Source organism: Pavona decussata, unplaced genomic scaffold (genome assembly GCF_977016875.1).
Source record: "Pavona decussata unplaced genomic scaffold, jaPavDecu1.1 SCAFFOLD_207, whole genome shotgun sequence".
In the NCBI taxonomy this organism is placed as follows: Eukaryota; Metazoa; Cnidaria; class Anthozoa; order Scleractinia; family Agariciidae; genus Pavona; species Pavona decussata.
This window is the reverse complement of record NW_028145612.1, coordinates 3,355,420-3,373,850: the sequence shown is the minus strand read 5'-3', so window position 1 is coordinate 3,373,850 and position 18,431 is coordinate 3,355,420. Positions and strand designations below refer to the sequence as shown.

General features: G+C 39.0%; 1 protein-coding gene across 1 annotated transcript; it reads left to right on the top strand.

The window, feature by feature from the left end:
- The first annotated feature begins 10 nt into the window (after positions 1-10).
- On the top strand, positions 11-16,542 carry LOC146460943 (uncharacterized). Its single transcript, XM_085087766.1, has 15 exons — positions 11-169; positions 2,516-2,961; positions 3,412-3,462; positions 4,059-4,113; positions 5,449-5,493; positions 6,250-6,306; positions 7,005-7,147; positions 7,594-7,674; positions 8,381-8,632; positions 9,882-9,937; positions 11,736-12,869; positions 13,752-13,827; positions 15,248-15,282; positions 15,377-15,662; positions 16,110-16,542. Exons 2-15 carry the CDS (start codon positions 2,521-2,523, stop codon positions 16,458-16,460), a joined length of 3,063 nt encoding a protein of 1,020 aa, XP_084943892.1. The 5' UTR covers positions 11-169; positions 2,516-2,520; the 3' UTR covers positions 16,461-16,542.
- Positions 16,543-18,431: the final 1,889 nt, after the last annotated feature.

The following is an 18,431-nucleotide window of genomic DNA, read 5'->3' as shown; positions in this document are numbered from 1 at the left end:
TTGGTTACTTCGTCCGCCATACTTGAAAAGTTTACAGTGGAAAGCAGATAGACCATTGCTTCAGCTAAATTTTCCTTTCCTGATTTATTAGGAGAATCGGGTGAAAATTTAACATGTCTTGGCGTTAACAAGGGAATATTTTAGCTGAAAATCCTTTGGGTTCTATTTGGTAAGTTGTGATGTCGTAATGAAACTGTTAATCGTGAACCACAACTGAGCTTACATCATTAATCTGATTGAATTTGGCGATTGGCATTGAGGTTTACTTCAGTTGTTGTTTGTTTTTATATTTGTTTGTTGTTTCATTCGGCCTGATGCTGTTTTTATTGGAGATTTATGCGGGTGTTCCGTGTAGGTTGTAAAAATTCTCGTTATGTGGATAATTTTCTCCCCACACATTCAAGTCACGTAATAACCGGACGTACATTGCTGACCTAAAATAGGGAAATGAACGTGTTAAAAAAGGGGGGGCATCCTCTCATCATGGCATATCTGAAAATGAATTTGATTTATTAAGCATTTATTTCTGAAAGTACTTTTTGCTTTGATAAAGCTGAGGCAAGGTCATCAATGTTTTCAAGTATATCACACTAGATGGTTGGGTCATGCAGTTTTTGTCATAACAACAAGATAGCATCAAAGTAGACCTGGTTGAATAGAAAACAGTGTAGTAAGATAACCAAGCTCTCAAGTTTCACGCAATGAGTGTGACATGCACGTTATTTGATGCCATATCACTCTCTTTCATTGAAACAAGTGTTTCTCATGCATTACCACTCTTTTAATTGTAATGGTTCATTTTTTTTTTTCATTAGAAAACCTACTGGGAAAGACTTTATGACCACAGATTATCCAAGAAATATAATTTTTTCACTTTGTCTGACAAAGTTATGATTGCTTTCAGTTTCTCAAAGCATGTATTCTTGGATTTTTGCCAAGATCATTTACAATTTCATCAGTCATACATGAACTTAATTGGGTCATTTAGTGGCTGACCAGTCTTAGTGAAACATGGGCTGTAGGCAGAAGAAAATGTCGGATGCTTTAGTTATGGTCTTGGGAATGGTGAAGTACCAACATAAATGCAAAAAGGCATGGACAATATCCATTTATCTTTTCAGTTTGAAGAGAAATATCCGTTGTTGGTACTCTGAAATAATGTTTGCATCATTCTTTATTTGTGGGAAGATCTTAGCTTCATTCATAAGAACTGATTTCAAACTATGCTCAATATACAAACATTTTTGTAAAAACATGTAATTTTCCTCGTGTTTTGATATTCATGAAAGCTATAATTTATTTAGATGACTTGTTATTCTAGAAAGTGACACAGGCATACTTGAAAAAAAAGGAAATGCGAGTGCTCCTATCAGGAGCCGAACCTAAGACCTTCTGAAATTACTAGTTGGGATGCTCTACCACTGAGCTACAGGCGACTTGTGTGTGCCAAGGCCTTAGCTCCCACGAGTCTCCTGTAGCTCAGTGGTATCTGCAATGTAGAGCATCCGAACTAGTAATCAGAAGGTCTTAGGTTCGACTCCTGATAGGAGCACTCGGATTTCCTTTTTTCCGAGTATGCCTGCGTCACTTTCTAGAATAATACATCATTCTCATTCATTCACCAGGCTTGAAATATACCGTCACATTTATTTCATACAATTTATTGTGATACATATTTTGATCTAATGGTGACCTTTTAGGGATCCTCTACTCCGAAAACAAATGGACAGCAAATTGTTGGAAATATTGTCTAAATTCAAAATTTTGGTTTAAGAAGGAGAAATAACATTCAAGTGTGCGTAAAATTAGATATGATTGTCACTATTTAAATTTCAAGATGGCTGCAAGGTGACAAGGCGACAATCATATCTAATTTTAATCACACTTGAATGTTATTTCTACTTCTTAAACTAAAATTGAGAATTTAGACACTATTTCCAGCAATATACTGTCCATTTGTTTTTGGAGTAGAGGTTCCCTTTAAAAGAGGCAGAATGTTGGTTTTAAACTGTTGTAAATCACTCCCTATAGCCCTAATTTGGTGCTGCAAAACACAGACAACAGACAAGTTGTTTAGACCATCTTTTTCTATTCAAAAGGATTTTAAGATTTTTGTTTCATGGCCATATTTGGCAAGTCCTGTGGCCAGAATAGAGAAAGGCCTATACCTCAAATAAGGTACAAATGTGAAAATTAAATACAGTGTTGATAGTTAAAGATCACAAAGGTGCAAACCGTTACTTATTGATTTTTCAAAATTTGAATTTTTAAAGAGTTTATGATGTCATTTAAAGCATGTACCACAGCCTCTTGTGAAATAATTTGGCTGGAATGTTTCATGTGTGATAAACAACTGACAGTCTGTCTGATGAAAACCTGGCTTGTTTTTAAAATTCCTAATAATTTGGAAATAAAATAATATAGTCTTAACAACTATTTTACGATAAATATGATGCCACTGGTCATTGTTGTATTGAATGAAATGGTATGCTGACAATTGCTCATTTTGATGTAGGTCCAATGGACCCTCAACCAAGTTATATGCCAGTTAAAAATGATGAAACTCACAAAAACGTGTCATCTTCAAGTTCGGTGAAAGGAAGAACCTTGCCTGAGCCAGCAGAGGATGCTTTGTTCAAGGCTGATGAAAAAGACAGTAAACTTGTCCAGAGGGTTCAAGGAATAGTGTTGGAGAGTGGCCGCACCAAGACTGAATGGACAACTGCCAGTGCAAGCATTCACTTGACAACAAATGTCAACAACAAGACTGGAGTGTTTGAGGAGGAAGAAGAAGAAGGGGAACTTGATTATGAGGAAGATGAAGGAGAAATAGCAGGCATGCAAGAAGATAGAAATGGAATGAAAAATGACACTGAGGGAGATAAAGAAGATGGCGAGCTAGAGGATGATGAACAGGAAGAGGGTGAAGAAGGAGAAATCCTGTCAGACGAAGATAATAAGGTAATAGGAGTAGCGTAACTTTAGAGAGTAAAGTTATAACCTCTTTGACAGCTTTAGATAGCAAATCTTACCTTCTAAAATCATGTGTTTTAAAATTTCCTTTCTTTGTTTGATAGCTAATGTTGTAAATATGAAATTATGTTTAAACAGTATGACACAAACACTCATTCATTCATAGTTGAGAAGATAACTTGTTTTATCCCTTTGTTGTTAGTTGAGGTTGCTATACATGTACATGTAGTTCTTATCAATATTGCCTGCTGTTACTCCTCAGTCGTTGTAAACTTGTTGCTAACTTTTCCTACGCTGTTCACGTTTCCTTACTTCTCATTTACAGAAGAGAAATGAAACTGAGGAACTGTACTTAGGAATTTGGTCATGATTAGTGATTTATGTACTAACTAACAAGTTGTAACTCATAATCTTGAACATGTTGATATTCCTGTTTAGGTTACTACAGAAACAAAACCTCAACTGAAGCAAGGTCAAGCAGTAGATGAGGTAAAACAACTGATCAGTACGAAAGAGTTACATTGGCATGGCATGTTTTCTTAACGTTGTTATTCAGTAAACTCAAACTTGTAAAATTATTCAAAAATATGGATTACTGAAAGATAATTACAAGACTTACCCACAAATAGCACTAGCTAGTTTGGGTTGGTCAGTAGAAAATGGGTAAAAAAATTAGATACCGGTATATAAAAAAACAAATTAATTAATTAACTAATTAATTTGCAAGAGGTGAAGCTAAATGGAAATTACAGTGATATAAAAGAAAAAGAGAGAAAGAAGAGCTCATTGTAAAGGACTGAGAATATTAAGTTTATATGTTAGTAACTATTGAGAGATTTTAACTTTTGCTTTATATGAATTTCTGTATCCAAAACTCTGGTCAAAATATTATAGAGCTTTCTCTTAAGACAGGTTGGTATGTCATTCCACAGTTTTGCATCCATGTTGCAACAAGCATTTAGATTTTTCAATGTAAAAATTGTTGGAGGTAGCAGATGGTGTGTTCTAGGAATGAAAAATGGAGGTTTGTTGTGTTCAATTCCATCCAGTAAGCTTGGTGATGTGTGAAATCTCTGTTGTTTTAGACGGATGGCCCTGAAGAAGGTGAAGTTATTGACGAAGGAGACTCATTAGGTCACGGTGAGGGAAAAAAAAAATATAAAAACAAGTGAACAAAGTCTACACTTAACAAGTGAATGATCGTAGCGTTTATATACGCAACTTAAGCTGTTGTGAAAAGAAAGCCTGAAAAAATTAAAGGCTCCTGTGAGCCAACTCATGAATGCAGAAGTGAATAGTGGTGACCATAAAGCAATACTTGCATCAAACTTAGGATTTGTGGATGCCATGTGGGAATGAAGTGTGACCTGAAAGGTATAAAACATTGTTTGCATCGTGTTTGGTTGGCCCAGGATTTGAAATGTAAATCGCATTTAACAAGAAAGCCATAAAGACTTAATAAGGGGTTCTCATGGGCATTTATTCTGTACTCTCCACCGCTTAGATTTTTAGCTGTTCCCCTCAGCAAGACTGAGTTCCTTAAATAGTTTTGAAAATTGTTTGGAGCCTTTTAAAGGGGAAAAAGAAAAAACAATTGTCTCCATCAGTATTCAAATGAGCCAGGACATTCTGCTTCAGAGTCCACGCATCTAACCACTAAGTCAGGCGGGCTCCACTCCCAAGAAACAGATTAACTTTTGTATTTAACAGTTGTTTAGGGTGTCTAACTATCTGGCACTGGCCGTGGCGCTACAATTTTAACGGTCAAACGATGTGAATGAGCAGGGAACACCCTCGGACGTTTCTCCATCATATTTTCTCCTTCCATTTTGCATGAAATCCCTGTTTACTTGGACAACGATCTCGGCCTTGAGCGGCTTTCAGTGTTTAATAAAAGTGTACGAAGACTATATACATTGGTTGAGTGTCTTACATGTAAGTCTACACTGTAACTGAAACCACAATGTTGGAACAGCAATTTTCTTTAAGCCTGTAGTGGTTCCCCTTTCAGCCTATTTATTTATTTACTGTATGGTGTGTCCTGTTTGTCAAGTCTGAACCTGTTAGCAATTCAAAAGCCTCGATACAATGTACATGGCAACCAACATACAGTATCATACCAGCAATTTGTCCATCCTTGACACTGCTCTCTCATCATACTTCCAAACTGTTGGCTGGACTGCCATGTGTGGCAATTTGTGGGGTGGAGACAGGGAAATTTCAAATCTTCATATGATGTTGTGCACAGTGTTGGATCCTGTGTATGGGCCTTAGATTTAACTGCTGCTTTTCAGTGTCACACACACGTAATGGAATTAAACAGCAAGTCAAAAGCATATTTACCTTTTAATGTCAGTATGGTGTAGATCTAGTCACTTCTGATTTTCAAATCTATACACACACAAGTGAGATGTTCCCCCTGAGTCCTTTGGTTTACCAGACTTGTTGGTAATTCAATAATAATAATTATTGTAGGTGGTCTACCCTTGAGGAGGAAGGTCTGCAAATATTTTACATATGGTAAGTATACTGCATATACTACAGTTGTAATCTTGTGTCATCAATCAATTATTGATGCCTTGCTGGACAGTGTTGGCATGTTTATTTAACAGTCGTAACAAGTTTTGGTTACAAAATTGATGTTTGTCACAGCACAGGATGCTGAAAGTATTTAGGTTAACTTGATTACTTAAAACAGTGTTACACGAGGACTACTGAAGATAAAACAGTGTCTAACCAAACAATGATGGCAAATTGATCATGCCTCAGTTGTTCAAAGAGCAGCATGTCTGTCATTATAAGCTGGCAGTTAGCTATCATGGCCAGTAACTATAGACTACACTACTACTACTGAGAGCTGGACATTGACTATGAGACATCAGGAATGGCTGCATGCAAAAACTGAAAGACTTTCTTATGTAAACTGACTAGCTACTTTGCTTATGAAGCCATTCTCTCTGAGGTTTAATGGATCATTGACCAGTGGATCATTCACCATCCAGGGCAGGGCTGGCATTAAGTTTTTAGCCACATGTTACAGTGACCTTCACAGCCGTTACTGTATTTTTGCTTTTTCAGTAAAATGAACACACCACTGTCAAGATCACCTGTAACATCCAGGTTCTTTCAGGGGTATTCATACGTAATAGCCCTTATAACAGCTCTGCAGGGGATAAACATTAGAGTACATGTTATTCACTGAGCCAGCCTAATACTTACTTGGTTAGCAATTTTCTTACTGCTGTTAAACTGTCCATATTTTGTTTCTTTTGTCAGGGGGCTGCACATGGGGAATGTCATGTAGATTTCTTCATCCAGGTCTAAATGACAAAGGTATGGATTCAATAGACAATGTTTTGTTGTTCCTTATTTTTGTAGATGCATAGCACGATTTTCTCATTAAATTCTTTTCAAGAGTATATAACAATAGCATAACAGTAATTATTGTGAGATGTTCTTAGAAATTTGTGAGGTTTTTATATAATTACATGGTTGGGAACAATTCATTTTAAAATTTTTGAATCTTTAAAAAACCCTTTTCTTAGAACATTCATTATCACATTTACTGTATATTTTAAAGTTTTATTCATGTAACACTAGGGAGGCCGTTAGTCATTTACATTCTTAGCTGAAGAAGGCAGCAGTAGCAGCTGAAACATCCTGATATAGTTTTTAAATTGAACCCTTTTAATTTCCATACCTGGCTACAAACCAAATATTTTTATATTTAGTGCTACTTGACATGAAAAAAGTTTGGTAAAGGGTGAAGTTTTTATATTTTTACCAATAAATAATTCATTGTTCCTGAATAATTTTTGTACTTTTACGTAGGATTCACTTTAGCACTTTACCATGCACTGCAAAGTTAATTCTCTGATCCATCATTTTGCTTTCAGTTTTGCATTTTAGCTGGGTGTATCAATTCATAACACTGTAAGAAATAACATTAAAAATTAACCACAAGTGGCACAACTCATCTCTGTTTGGTACAAATGATGTGAAATAACTGTAATGATTTGTTAATGTGACAGGTGCATATCACATGCTGCCCATCCCTGGTCAGTACCCCAGCCCATTTCCCAAAGCACCAGTAGTTGTCCCTCCTGTCCATGGTGAGGCCATTGTTCAAGCTCATGGGATACCATCATATCCTGACCAGGATGAGGGACCAGTGGTAGGTACTCACAGTTGTAACTTTAATCCATTAAATCTGTAATCCATGTCACCAATAAGTGTTACCGCTCTGCCCTAAGTGCTCTAACACTGAAAAAGAACACCTTTTGGCCTTGTGCCACCTTGTGTAGTTCAATAAATCTCTCTACCCCCCCCCCCCCACCACCCCTCCTCCTCCACCTTACATAGATGGGATATTTTCTATGTGTAAGAGGCTGGTACCCTCTGGAAATCCAGTTTACCCTTACACTTTCCTGTAGCTGATTTTTTGGGCCTTTGAGACCTCACCCCACCTCCCCCTCCTGGAATCTCCAATCCCTTACATGGGGCGGGTAGGGGTGAAGGAGGGGGTATGGATATTAACACCAGAATATTGTATGCCAACAAGTGATGGTAGTTTGTCAATGGAAATTTGATGTTAATGATAATTTGTTTACTTGGTTTCAGGATGAAATGGTCATCCCAGAGGTTGCAGCTGTGCCAAAGAAAGAAACTGCATGGGAGAGGGGATTGAAACTAGCAAAAGAGGTAAGGAAAAGAAGTCTGAAGTACTAGAACCATATTTGAAATCAGCCAGTCAGAAGATCTGCCTACTGTTCTGATTTCCAGTAAAATCAATATTATTGTTCACTGACTTGATATCCTGGGATATCTTGTATTTCATAGCTAACACAAATTTATTGTCAAACTTGACACTAAATGCACTTAAAAATTAGAAAAACAAAGTCTGTCCTCATACCATGCCCTGCTAACATGGAACACCTTATTTGTAGATCTTGTAGTTACTGGGCAGTGCAAACAATTTATTGGTTCCTTTACAAGTTTCCAACAATAAGGCAGAACCCATGTTTACTATAATAATGTTTGCAGGACTTTGTACCGTCAAACTGTGATGAGGTTGCGAATTTAGAGGGTAGTCCCATTTGTCAGTGCTTTGTCTCTCCCACGAGCCTTGGAAAATAAGAGCTTTTTTACAGTTTATTGATAAACAATAAATTATTATTAACTTAAATTACGCAGATATCAATAAAACATTTTTATCTGTGTATTACTCAGAATCCTAAAATATATCTCTGGTACAAATTCTAGTCAGTAATAACATTTCTTTCCTGTTTTGTTGTGTGTCATTGTTCAGTCGCTCTGCTTTTCAAGGTGCAAAGGTCATATGAATAATTGCTCCTAAGGTAATCACCGTATCATCTTAAAATCAAACTTAAATTTCCAATGGATATAGATAAAGAAAGCTGCCCAGAAACGTAAAGAGGAAGATGCTGATTTTGAGGAGAAACGTATGGTGATGGGAATCACAGCTGAAGAAGATGAGGATGACAATGATAAAGAAAATCTGACTCGGCGGCGCGAGATGTTACGCAGCAGGCTGGAGAAAGAGTCCATGTTTGAAGAGGATGATGGGAGATATCGCAGAGGGGGAGACATAGTGTCACGGTGGAGAGACAAGAGACCAACATCACCTGTTCAGTATAAGGTTAGTAAAATTATAGTAAGTATATTGGCATGCTTCAGGGTCCGAAATTAACTTTATTAGGCAGGCGCCAAGTGGCGACTGAAATTTTTTTTCAGTCGCCATATGGAAAAATGTGGTCGCCAAAAAGCAGAAAAAAAAGTGTCAATAAAATTTTTCCTTCGCAGTGAAACACAAACCAAAATTTTTGGTCGCCAGATGGAAAATTCTGGTCGCCAATTTTTCTTTTAAGAATCAGAACGAAGAGAACGCGTTTGCATTTGGGGCCCCAATGGCGATTTATACACCTACCACTGAAAAACCACGACGAATGAATCAAATGCTGGCTATATACCCAGTTTCATAAGACTGCTAAATGTTTTAAGTCAACTCTATGTTCAAAACGGTAAACGATCTTTCCTTTCGCGTTCTCTCTCAATCTGTCAAAACGATCAACGGATCGCCATGTTGTTCGCACCAGGCCACAACCGTGCAGCATTTCTCGTTCAAAAAACATGGCGGCGAAGCTTCGCCCTGCTCGAGCTGTCAAGCGTTGTGATAGATTTGTAATAACAGGAAAATCGGTTTTATACTTCAAAAGCAGTGGAAAGGTAAAAAGTAAGTGACCAATTGGCGGGCGGCTTTGAATTTTATTTTTATCGATTTGGCTGAAAATCAAAGTTATTGTTTGTATAATGATCGTGGCATGAAATAGTTAATTGCCCGCTGGCGACTAGTTGTGAAATTCTGGTCGCCAGTGCAAAATTTTTAGTCGCATTGGCGACCAGGAAAGCGCAATTTCGGACCCTGTGCTTTTCACACTATAGCCTGAGTACCAGGTGTAGAAAGAGAATTGAGTGTAGGAACACAGCCCTGCAATCAATGCTCTCCTTTCTCCTTCCTTGTGATCATTATTTTCCCAATGCTGTTCAATTCATCTTTTATCATTTTTGTCTGGGGAACATGCCTTTAGGCCTTTTACACTTTTATGCTTGAATCCTCTTTTCCATGCCTCCCACTCTAACCCAGGTTAGTATTTATAAAGAGCTGTGATCTGCCCGTTATCTGTCTTCTTTACTAGTTCACTACTTTTGTTTTATGGAGAAAGGTTTCTTCAGTTCTAATTTTGTCTCTCTTGCAAGTGCTTTTTTTCGGTAACTGAAAAATCATCCAATCCGAAAGGAGACGAAGCAGAAGCTGTTATATGTGGCACTGTTAGCAGCTTCCCCTTCTGCAAGGCTGTTTCATATTTTCTTTCCGTTTTTGCTTTTAGGATCGTGACCGGCGGAAAAAGAGAGTTAATCGATCGCCATCTTCTTCACCTGAAAGGTAAAAAAAACCCTCTTAAGTTTGACCATCAAGCTTGACTGAGCACTACAAGTGCAATGTTTGTCTAATTGTGAATATTTTATTTTTCACTCTTAAAGTGTGTATTACAGAATTTTTTTATTTGCTTGATCAAATGTTAATGTTGTTCTCGTATGAAAGTCGTTAAAAAATATTCCTTATCAATTTTTCTTCCCTGCTTTTGAGGCGTATAAAAGCGTCAAATTTCACCTCTGGTTAGGTCCGATACCGCGCAAGACGGGAGACTGGGGATAGTAGAGTTGTGACGTCAATGCCGGTAAGCTTAGTCCCTCGGTTTCTCTATTCCTCAGTTGTTTCATTCTGAGTATTCAACTATCCCAGTCATATTTTCGTCCTCACAGTTTTCTTCCTCTACACATGAAAAACAACTGAGGAATAGAGAAATCACGTTCCTGTATTGACGTCACAGCCATAAAATCCCCAGTCTTCCCCTCTTGCGCGGTATTGTACCCCACGGGAAGTGAAATTTGACGCTTTTATAGTGTGGCCTTAAACGCGGGGAAGAAAAACTGATAAAGATATTTTTTTAGATTTCCATATGAGAACAACATGAAGATTTGATCAAGCAAACAAAAAAATCTGTAAAATAATAACAACGTGATGTTTGGCGTAAAGGGGGAACACCGCTCCGTGATCGGCATGACAGACGACTCCCATAGCGTGACCATAAGGCCTTCCTTATCTTCCCAGCGCTATTAACTGTATTAATGACAGGCGCGGGGTCGGACAAGTTGTAGGCAGGTCCAAAATTAAAACAATCTAACAGTCTAAGTCTCCACGGCACTACGAACTGAAACCTCTGGTCAGTATAGTACAAAGAGTATTTGGCATTTTTTAAAACCAGCTCAAGCCTAATTATGCCGCAGCGCTACGAGCCCACTCAGCCGGCACGCGCTGGATAAAAGCATATAACGGGCTTCAAGGTTATAGAGTTGAAAATAGCCTAGAAGCACAAAGCTTGGAGAAGTCACTGCGAGACTTAACCGAACGCAAACCTGAGAGGTGAACCCAAATTTATTGGAAAACAACAACAAATTAAAACTGCCGAAGGGAGGGAAGGATGGAAATTACGAAATAGAGACACTAAAGGTAGACTTTACAGTTGGTAATACAACAAGCGAGTGATACTCGGACTTTCACTAGACCTTTTATAGTTAGACATATGTCTTGGACTAATTTAATGGCAAGTAAAGTACTATCGAACACGAGATTTACGTAGCGCTGAACGAGACATGAATGAGGAATTTATACCTTTTAGCCATACAAAACGAAGGATATAAATGAAACAGACGGTAACATTCTAGAAGAATAGGTTTTGTACAAGGAGACTAAAAGTACATTTATGTCCAATTTGCTTTACGTAATGTTATAGTTGTTGACACAGTGACAAATGAGAGCTCAAGAGTGTCACGCTCCATTAAATGCGTTTTACAATTATGTTTTAAAACTTTATATACACAGAACTGTGAACTTGTATTTCTTGCTTGTGAGGTGTTAAAAACCAAACAACACCACAGAAAGGACCTAAGGGGTCATCCCAATTTTAAAACTTAAGAAAACTCCAGGTTGTACTGTCACATAAAACTTTTTTTTTTTTAATTTTATCATCGAACTTGAACTTTTCTGTCGGATTCAGTTTCTAAACATTATTTTTCCTTCAGCTGTCTATTGTTACTGATTATCATGTTACGGTTTGTTTTTCAATGTTTTAATAGTTCAAAGGTTTCCTAATAGCAGGGTTGGCCTTTTATCTCCTCAGAGACAGGCGGAGTAGACGAAAAGGCGGGGAAAAGGAAAAACTGAAAGGAAAAGGCAAGGAAACTGTAAAAGAACGAGATAAAGAACGGACGAAAAAAACGACCAAAGATGAAGAAGGCAAACGTGAGGAGCAAGTTAAAAAACAGAAGGAAAAAGGATTGGACAGTGGGAAAGAAAAACTAGCAGCCGAGGAAGGGAAAGAAGAGATTGAGGTAGCGCAGGAAAAACCCACGGAGGAGGATAAGGAACAAACGAATACGGCTATAAAACAACAACAAGAACTTAAACCTGACGAGAAAAAGACGGAGGATGAAAAAAGAAAGGCGAGAATGTTGGAAAAAAGTGAAGACACTGAACTAAAATCAGTTAAGGAAGGACAGAGAAAAGAAGAATCAAATGAAGGGGTTCCTGAAGAACGAGACAAACCTAAAACAAAATCACTTGGTATCTCAAGTTCTCGTCTTCCTAATGATGAATGGATGGATCCTTGGCAAAGAACAACTTCTCCCAAACGACACTCAGTTTCCTCACGCAGCTCAAGGAGCCGCTCTTCATCATCTTCATCTGATTCGTCACGCTCGTCACGGTCACGCTCTCATTCAGGATCAGAGTCCCGCTCTACGTCACGCTCGGCCTCGCGCTCGCGGTCACGCTCGGTTTCACAAACACCTTCCAGGTCTCGGTCACGGTCACGCTCCGGCTCGCGTTCAAAATCCCGCTCCCGATCTGGCTCAGTGTCTTCAGCGAGTGATCATTCAAGCTCTTCAAGCAGCAACAGTCCCTCCAAAGAGGGAAAGACTGCAACAGGAGAAGGGAGGGAAGACAAAGTTGCAAAGGAACCATCACATGAGTCATCTGAGTCGGAATCCGAATCCGAATCCGAATCCAACAAATCAAGATCCAAATCACCTACACCTGCTGCCAGAAGCCCTGTTAAACCAAAAACCTCTCCAGACAAAGGACCACGAACCCCACCTGTCGAATCATCGTCTAGTCGCAATGCCAAGGACAGGAGGCATCGTTCTGAGTATGGCAGAGGAGACAGAAAAGAAAGATTGCAGGAAGCGCAGGCGAGTCAAGGGTCTTCGTTTAATCGCCGAGTGGAAGGTGCCCGACCAGTGGAAGATCCCTACAGGTACGACTACATTGCCTGATACTATACATTGAAGCTTCTCGTAACGTATAAGTGGAAATCGTTATTCTTGAAATGATTAGTTACTCACGTAAGAAATCCCAGTGTCCATCGTTACAAATGACTGCGCTTAATCTCTGTGTTCATTCTAGAAAGTCGCTTCCAAGCCAGACCCATTAGGCCCCTTTAGACTTAGAGTGTCTTTTTTCCAAGTTATTTCAATTTCTAATACAGAACGTTTCAATTAACGATAAATCGGTGGTGTGAAGTAAATATTTTGAGATAAGATCAGGAGCTCTTTATGAGTTGCTTTGGTAGCAAATTGAATTTGTAGTATAGCGTTTTCAGGTATGTAGTGCAAGGCGATTGTAGATCAATATAAACCATGTTCACTAAAGGTATTCAATTGGCAAGTCTATTGATAGGAGCATAGCCTTCCATGGTGAAACTTGTGGGGTCTTCTGATACACTTCTACTATCAGTAATCCCCCATTGCTGATGTTTATAACATTTACTTCTTGTCCAATACATCTGTGAAGCTGATAAGTTTTCTTGGTACGGATTGTTCCCTAAACCAAGTAGAAATGTTTCCAAGAAAAGTTAGGTTGGTTTTGTTCGGGTGGATTAGTCATACTACTCGATGTCGTAACTTACAGTCCTATCGTTCCAGGACGTTTGTGGCGCTCATAGTCAGTTGTTATAATACTTCTCAGTTTGTGATTGTGTTATGTGGTGTGGTTCTTTCCTTTCTTTCTCTAGCAACGGGTAAAAATGAAGTAAATTTAACTGGCGTTTTAAAGTTTCTCAGCCATTTATTGTGTTGACGTTGAACGTTTGTGATTTGATGTATGGAATTTTTGTCCCCTGTTTATTGTGTATGTGCAGCAGAGAACGTGGATATCATTCTCGGAGAAGAAAAAGTGCGGAGAGAAGAAGGAGATCGCGGTCACCTCGAGCCAGGGTAAGTGTTACGGTCGCTTTTATTTATTTATTTTATTTTATTTTATTAGCTCCGCCTATTACATGATACAGAAAAATAAAGGAATAAGTATAATAAATGCTAAATTAGGCAGGGATACCACAACAGCGGTAAAACAATTACAGTGGTCCTAGAGTTTAAAAATATAAAAAAAACAACAACAAACAAACAAAGAAAACAGATGAGGCTACACATGGCGATTAAAAACAACAACGAAGATGGACAGACACATTACGTGAAACGTTACAAGACGTGGGTCAGAATCGTGGGTCCTCTGGGTCGTAGTTATATTTTAAGGTGTCTACATAATACTTGTATAAGATGGATTTAAATTGACTGATCTGAAGGTTGCATGAAAGTTGGAGGTCATTTGCTAAGGTATTCCAGATTCTAATGGTTCTATTTAGATCTCTGAAAATTGACAGTATACATTTCTTTGAAATAAAGTGAGTAACATTACGGTTGCTGTTAGATAGTGGGAGTGGTCGTGCGAGCGACTAAAGCCCCATCCACACCAACAAAACATGTTTGATTAAACCAGGTTTAACAAAATGAAAATTGGTAACAGAAAGCTCAACCATTGGCTTTGACATAGAATTTAAGTAAACTTTAACTGAAGTTTTCATTTGTGCTAAAGTTTGTAGTCAACAAAAATCCGAAAGCAACTTTTATGAAGGAAACAATTTTAAACTGTGTTTAAGTAAACAGCTTTTAAACGTGTTTAAGCCTTGGTGTGAATGGGGCGTAAGACTTGAGGGAGAACAGAAGGACTAACTTTAACTATGCCAGTTACAACTTTGAAAAAGAAAATCATGTCTGAAAACTGGTGCCAATAGGAGGTAGGTAATAGGCTTTTCCATGTGAACGTGTGTTTGTGCAAGTGCTTTACCAGAGAAGGTGAGACCACGTACGGCGATCAAACCTCAAACCACAACTGATTGAATTCCCATCAGGCTCAGCTCGTTATAGAGAGAGGGATACGCAGAGGATATTACACGGCTGCGCGAAGATACGAATTTTATTCTATTTTACGAACGAGCGCAGCGAGTGAGCAAAATATTGTTTTTAGCACGAGAAAAAAATTCATATCTTCAAGGCACCATGTAACTTTCTTTTTGTTATGTGGACAAAGCTATCGTTCGCCGTTTTTCACCTACAAACAACCGTGTAAAGCGGGAAATGACGTCACCACTATCCTTACTATTGAGGATATGGAAAATACGCCACTGGGGTCCCGGATGTAGTTTCGTATGAATTTTATGTGTGGTGTATTTTCCAGTTAAACACTCCTGTCTGATGCGCTCACGACACAACAAAACCCCCTTGGTAATCATTTTAACTTACTGAACGGCTTATATTAACACTTGTTCTAGTAAAATTGTGTTTGCTATTCTTTTGTCAGAATGAAGATCGACGACGCGTCGACGAAGGGAGAACGTAAGTTGGTCGCAGTTGAATCAAACAGACAAATTACTCCCCTGAAGGGTATAGTGTGTGGCGACGTGCTGAGTGCAATTTGTCTTCTTTTCAGGCGGGAACGCTCTTCAAGTGCTGATAGTATGGAGCATGCTTTAGCACGGCCCAGTTCTCCTCGTGCAACACGAGAGCGTGGGGGAATGCGGCGAAGGTCCAGTGCATCATCCAGTGATAGTGAGAGTGAAAGCAGTGACACAGGGAGCGAATCAGAACAAGAACGAAACCCGGTCAGGACACGCCGAGCAGGGCCTGACACTGATCAAATCAAGCGAAATGTACCGCTTACAAGTGGGAACATTAGATATACTGGCCATAAAGATATAAAACTTACTTTGAATAAGGTATGTTGGATCCTCACTCTGTTGTCATTCATTAAGTCACTCGTTTTAGCATTCTTAATTCACGTATTTATTTATTTATTTCCGAAGAACTTGAAAAAGTGTGCAATTCTTTCCTCCTGGCATTTCCTTCGGTGGCACACTGGTACCAATTCTTTATTACTTAGTTTTTTTCACGTTTTGCGAAGGTTCGATTTGTTTCGTTTCTGTTCGTAAACGGTTCTTAAGCAGAGTAAACTCCACTGCAACTACTTTTTAGTGCTCAAGAAATTGTCGTTGTAAATCGTATACATCAACTATTGCAAGTTTGCGACTGAAAGTTTGCGATATCGTGCGACCAAAGTGCACCTTAGTGAGTTCCGATGAGTCTGCTGCTTAGGAACTGCGCCCGGTTGTTCAAAAGCTGATGAACGCTAAAATTTGAAATTTTGTACCATGTTGTCATTACAGTCTGTAAAACGACCAGACAGAGGAGAGCCCTCCAAGTCGCCTTCCCAGCATTCACCGCTGGAAAGGACAGAAGCCAGTAGCAGCAGCGAAAAACAGCTGGCCGCCAAAAAGCGACCACGTGACCCGTCCCCAGTCTTTGATGCTTCTAACCACGCCAAGGAAGCGGTTTCGTCGTCTGTCACTGCCCCGTCTGCAAACAAACCCGACCGAAAGTCAGCGGATTCCCAAGCTGAAGTATTGGCATCCGGGAAACCAAATACAGCAAACACTTCCTCGAGGAGGGAAGAACTTCTGCGAGAACTGAAGGCTGTCGAAGACGCCATAGCGAGAAAGCGAGCTAGAATTGAATAATAATGAACAATCCAAGTGTGCCTGTCGCGACATGAAACATATTTTCCCTTAAATGTACAGTAAAAAGTCTTATTCACCACAATTTTGCTTGCCGTCTTTTGAAGTAATTAGGGAACTTAAGCGACGGCAACGGCAACGAAAACTTCACCTGAAAATATAACTTTAGTTCATTTTTGCTACTTCGCAATTATTTCAACTCGTTCAATATTTCTACAGAAACGGCGAACTACCCAGGAACCAAATTGCTAGGAGTGATTTTTCCCCGTCATTTAACGTTGTTTCGCAGAGGACGGCAAAGAAATGTACCAAAATTTAAAACGCATACGCAGAGCGATTGTTTTTGCTCATTAAACCTATTGTTTTGCAGCGTTGGCGTTGTCGTCGCCGTCATCGTTGCTTATGTTCCCTATTGTAGGGGTTGCAACCTCCTCATCCCTCCCTGGACACGCCAATAACTTCTCCAAAGCCTCGTTTTAGCTTCTTTTGTTTTATTTGAACTGTTCTCGACGCTTTTGCATTAAAAATTTATATATATATTTTTTCATGTTCAGTTCTTGTCGTAGCAAGAACACAGCGCTAAAAGGCTTGGCAAACTCAAGCACTGGCCAGTTTTGATAGAATTAGGAAGCTAATTCAAAACTTTTTATGGCTTCGCACATTGACAAGTGAAAATTAGCCAATGGGCGTGCGAGAAATCGTCGTCATTATTATCACTGTCATCGTCATCGTCTTCATCACCACTAATTGTAGTGTTGTACCCTGCTTCAACAGACATTAAATGCTAGCAGGACCATAGCCAATTAGCGTTATGAGGGTTAACCCTAAAAATGTGAGCGAATGTAGGGAAAAATTCAACTGATTCCAGAGGACAATTTGTTCAAAATAAAATGTGTGTTAAGTACAAAAATTATTCAAATGCAGCTGGAATGCGGGAACATAAACATGTTGGAATGGTGAGTTTGCAGACATCCATGAAGTAATTTCCATTGTCATGCAACATAAATTCTGGTTTGCTAGAAGACTGACACGACCCGTACTCCATGTTGGCCTTTTTTCCCTTCATCTTACGACCAGTTTAGGTTCTTGCGTACATTAATAGCAAGCTTACTTTGATAATGCTTGTTTAATCAATTTGTAGCCATATCTTAAGGCTTCTCACACCACTTGGCCGTAGCAACGGTAACCACCCACGCAGTCGTTTTTAGGGCAGTCGAAAGGAGGAAGGTTATCCGACTCCCCTGAAAACGATTGACTGTGTCGGAGGCTGAAGCAATGACAGGGAGCAGGAAGGAAGGGTGATTTTTTGGTGCAAGTTAGTATCACGACCTAGAGGCTAGTAATATGGATCTTCGCAGGGAACCGAAAAAGTTTATGATTTTGTTTAAAATTTTGTATTTGGTGGTTGCTTCTCTCCTTTCTGCATACTGTCCACTTGGCAGAAATATGCTAAATTACACCAAGAGATAGCAGCAAATGCAATCTAGACTGCTTATGCCGTCACTGGAGAAGGCCTTTAAAACTAGACGACAATTGACATACAGTTCTTGGTGGATAGGGCTGGGTTCAAAATGTCTGATTTCCATAAGGCGATTATGTTTTGAAGGTATCGAAGCCTATCAGAAAGGCATTTGTTGTAGTTTCCCTACACCTCATTACAATAATCGAAGTTAGGTTGAATTAGGCTATTATAAACATTGATTAAAATGTTAAATGGGATTTCAGTGACGTCAAATGAGCTTAATTGCACCAATGGCGGAAACAATCTTTTTACAGATATTTTCTATATAACATTCCCACTTTAAAGTTTTGTCGACTAGAAAGAGATTAAGCTGATGCTACCTGCTCCACAGCCGTGTCATTTATAGTTAAGGAAGGACTATCTGAAAGATTCGATAACTTCTGCCTAGATGTAATTAGCATGAACTTAGTTTTTGTCAGGCTTTTTGTCAAACTTTTCCGGGGCAGCATTCC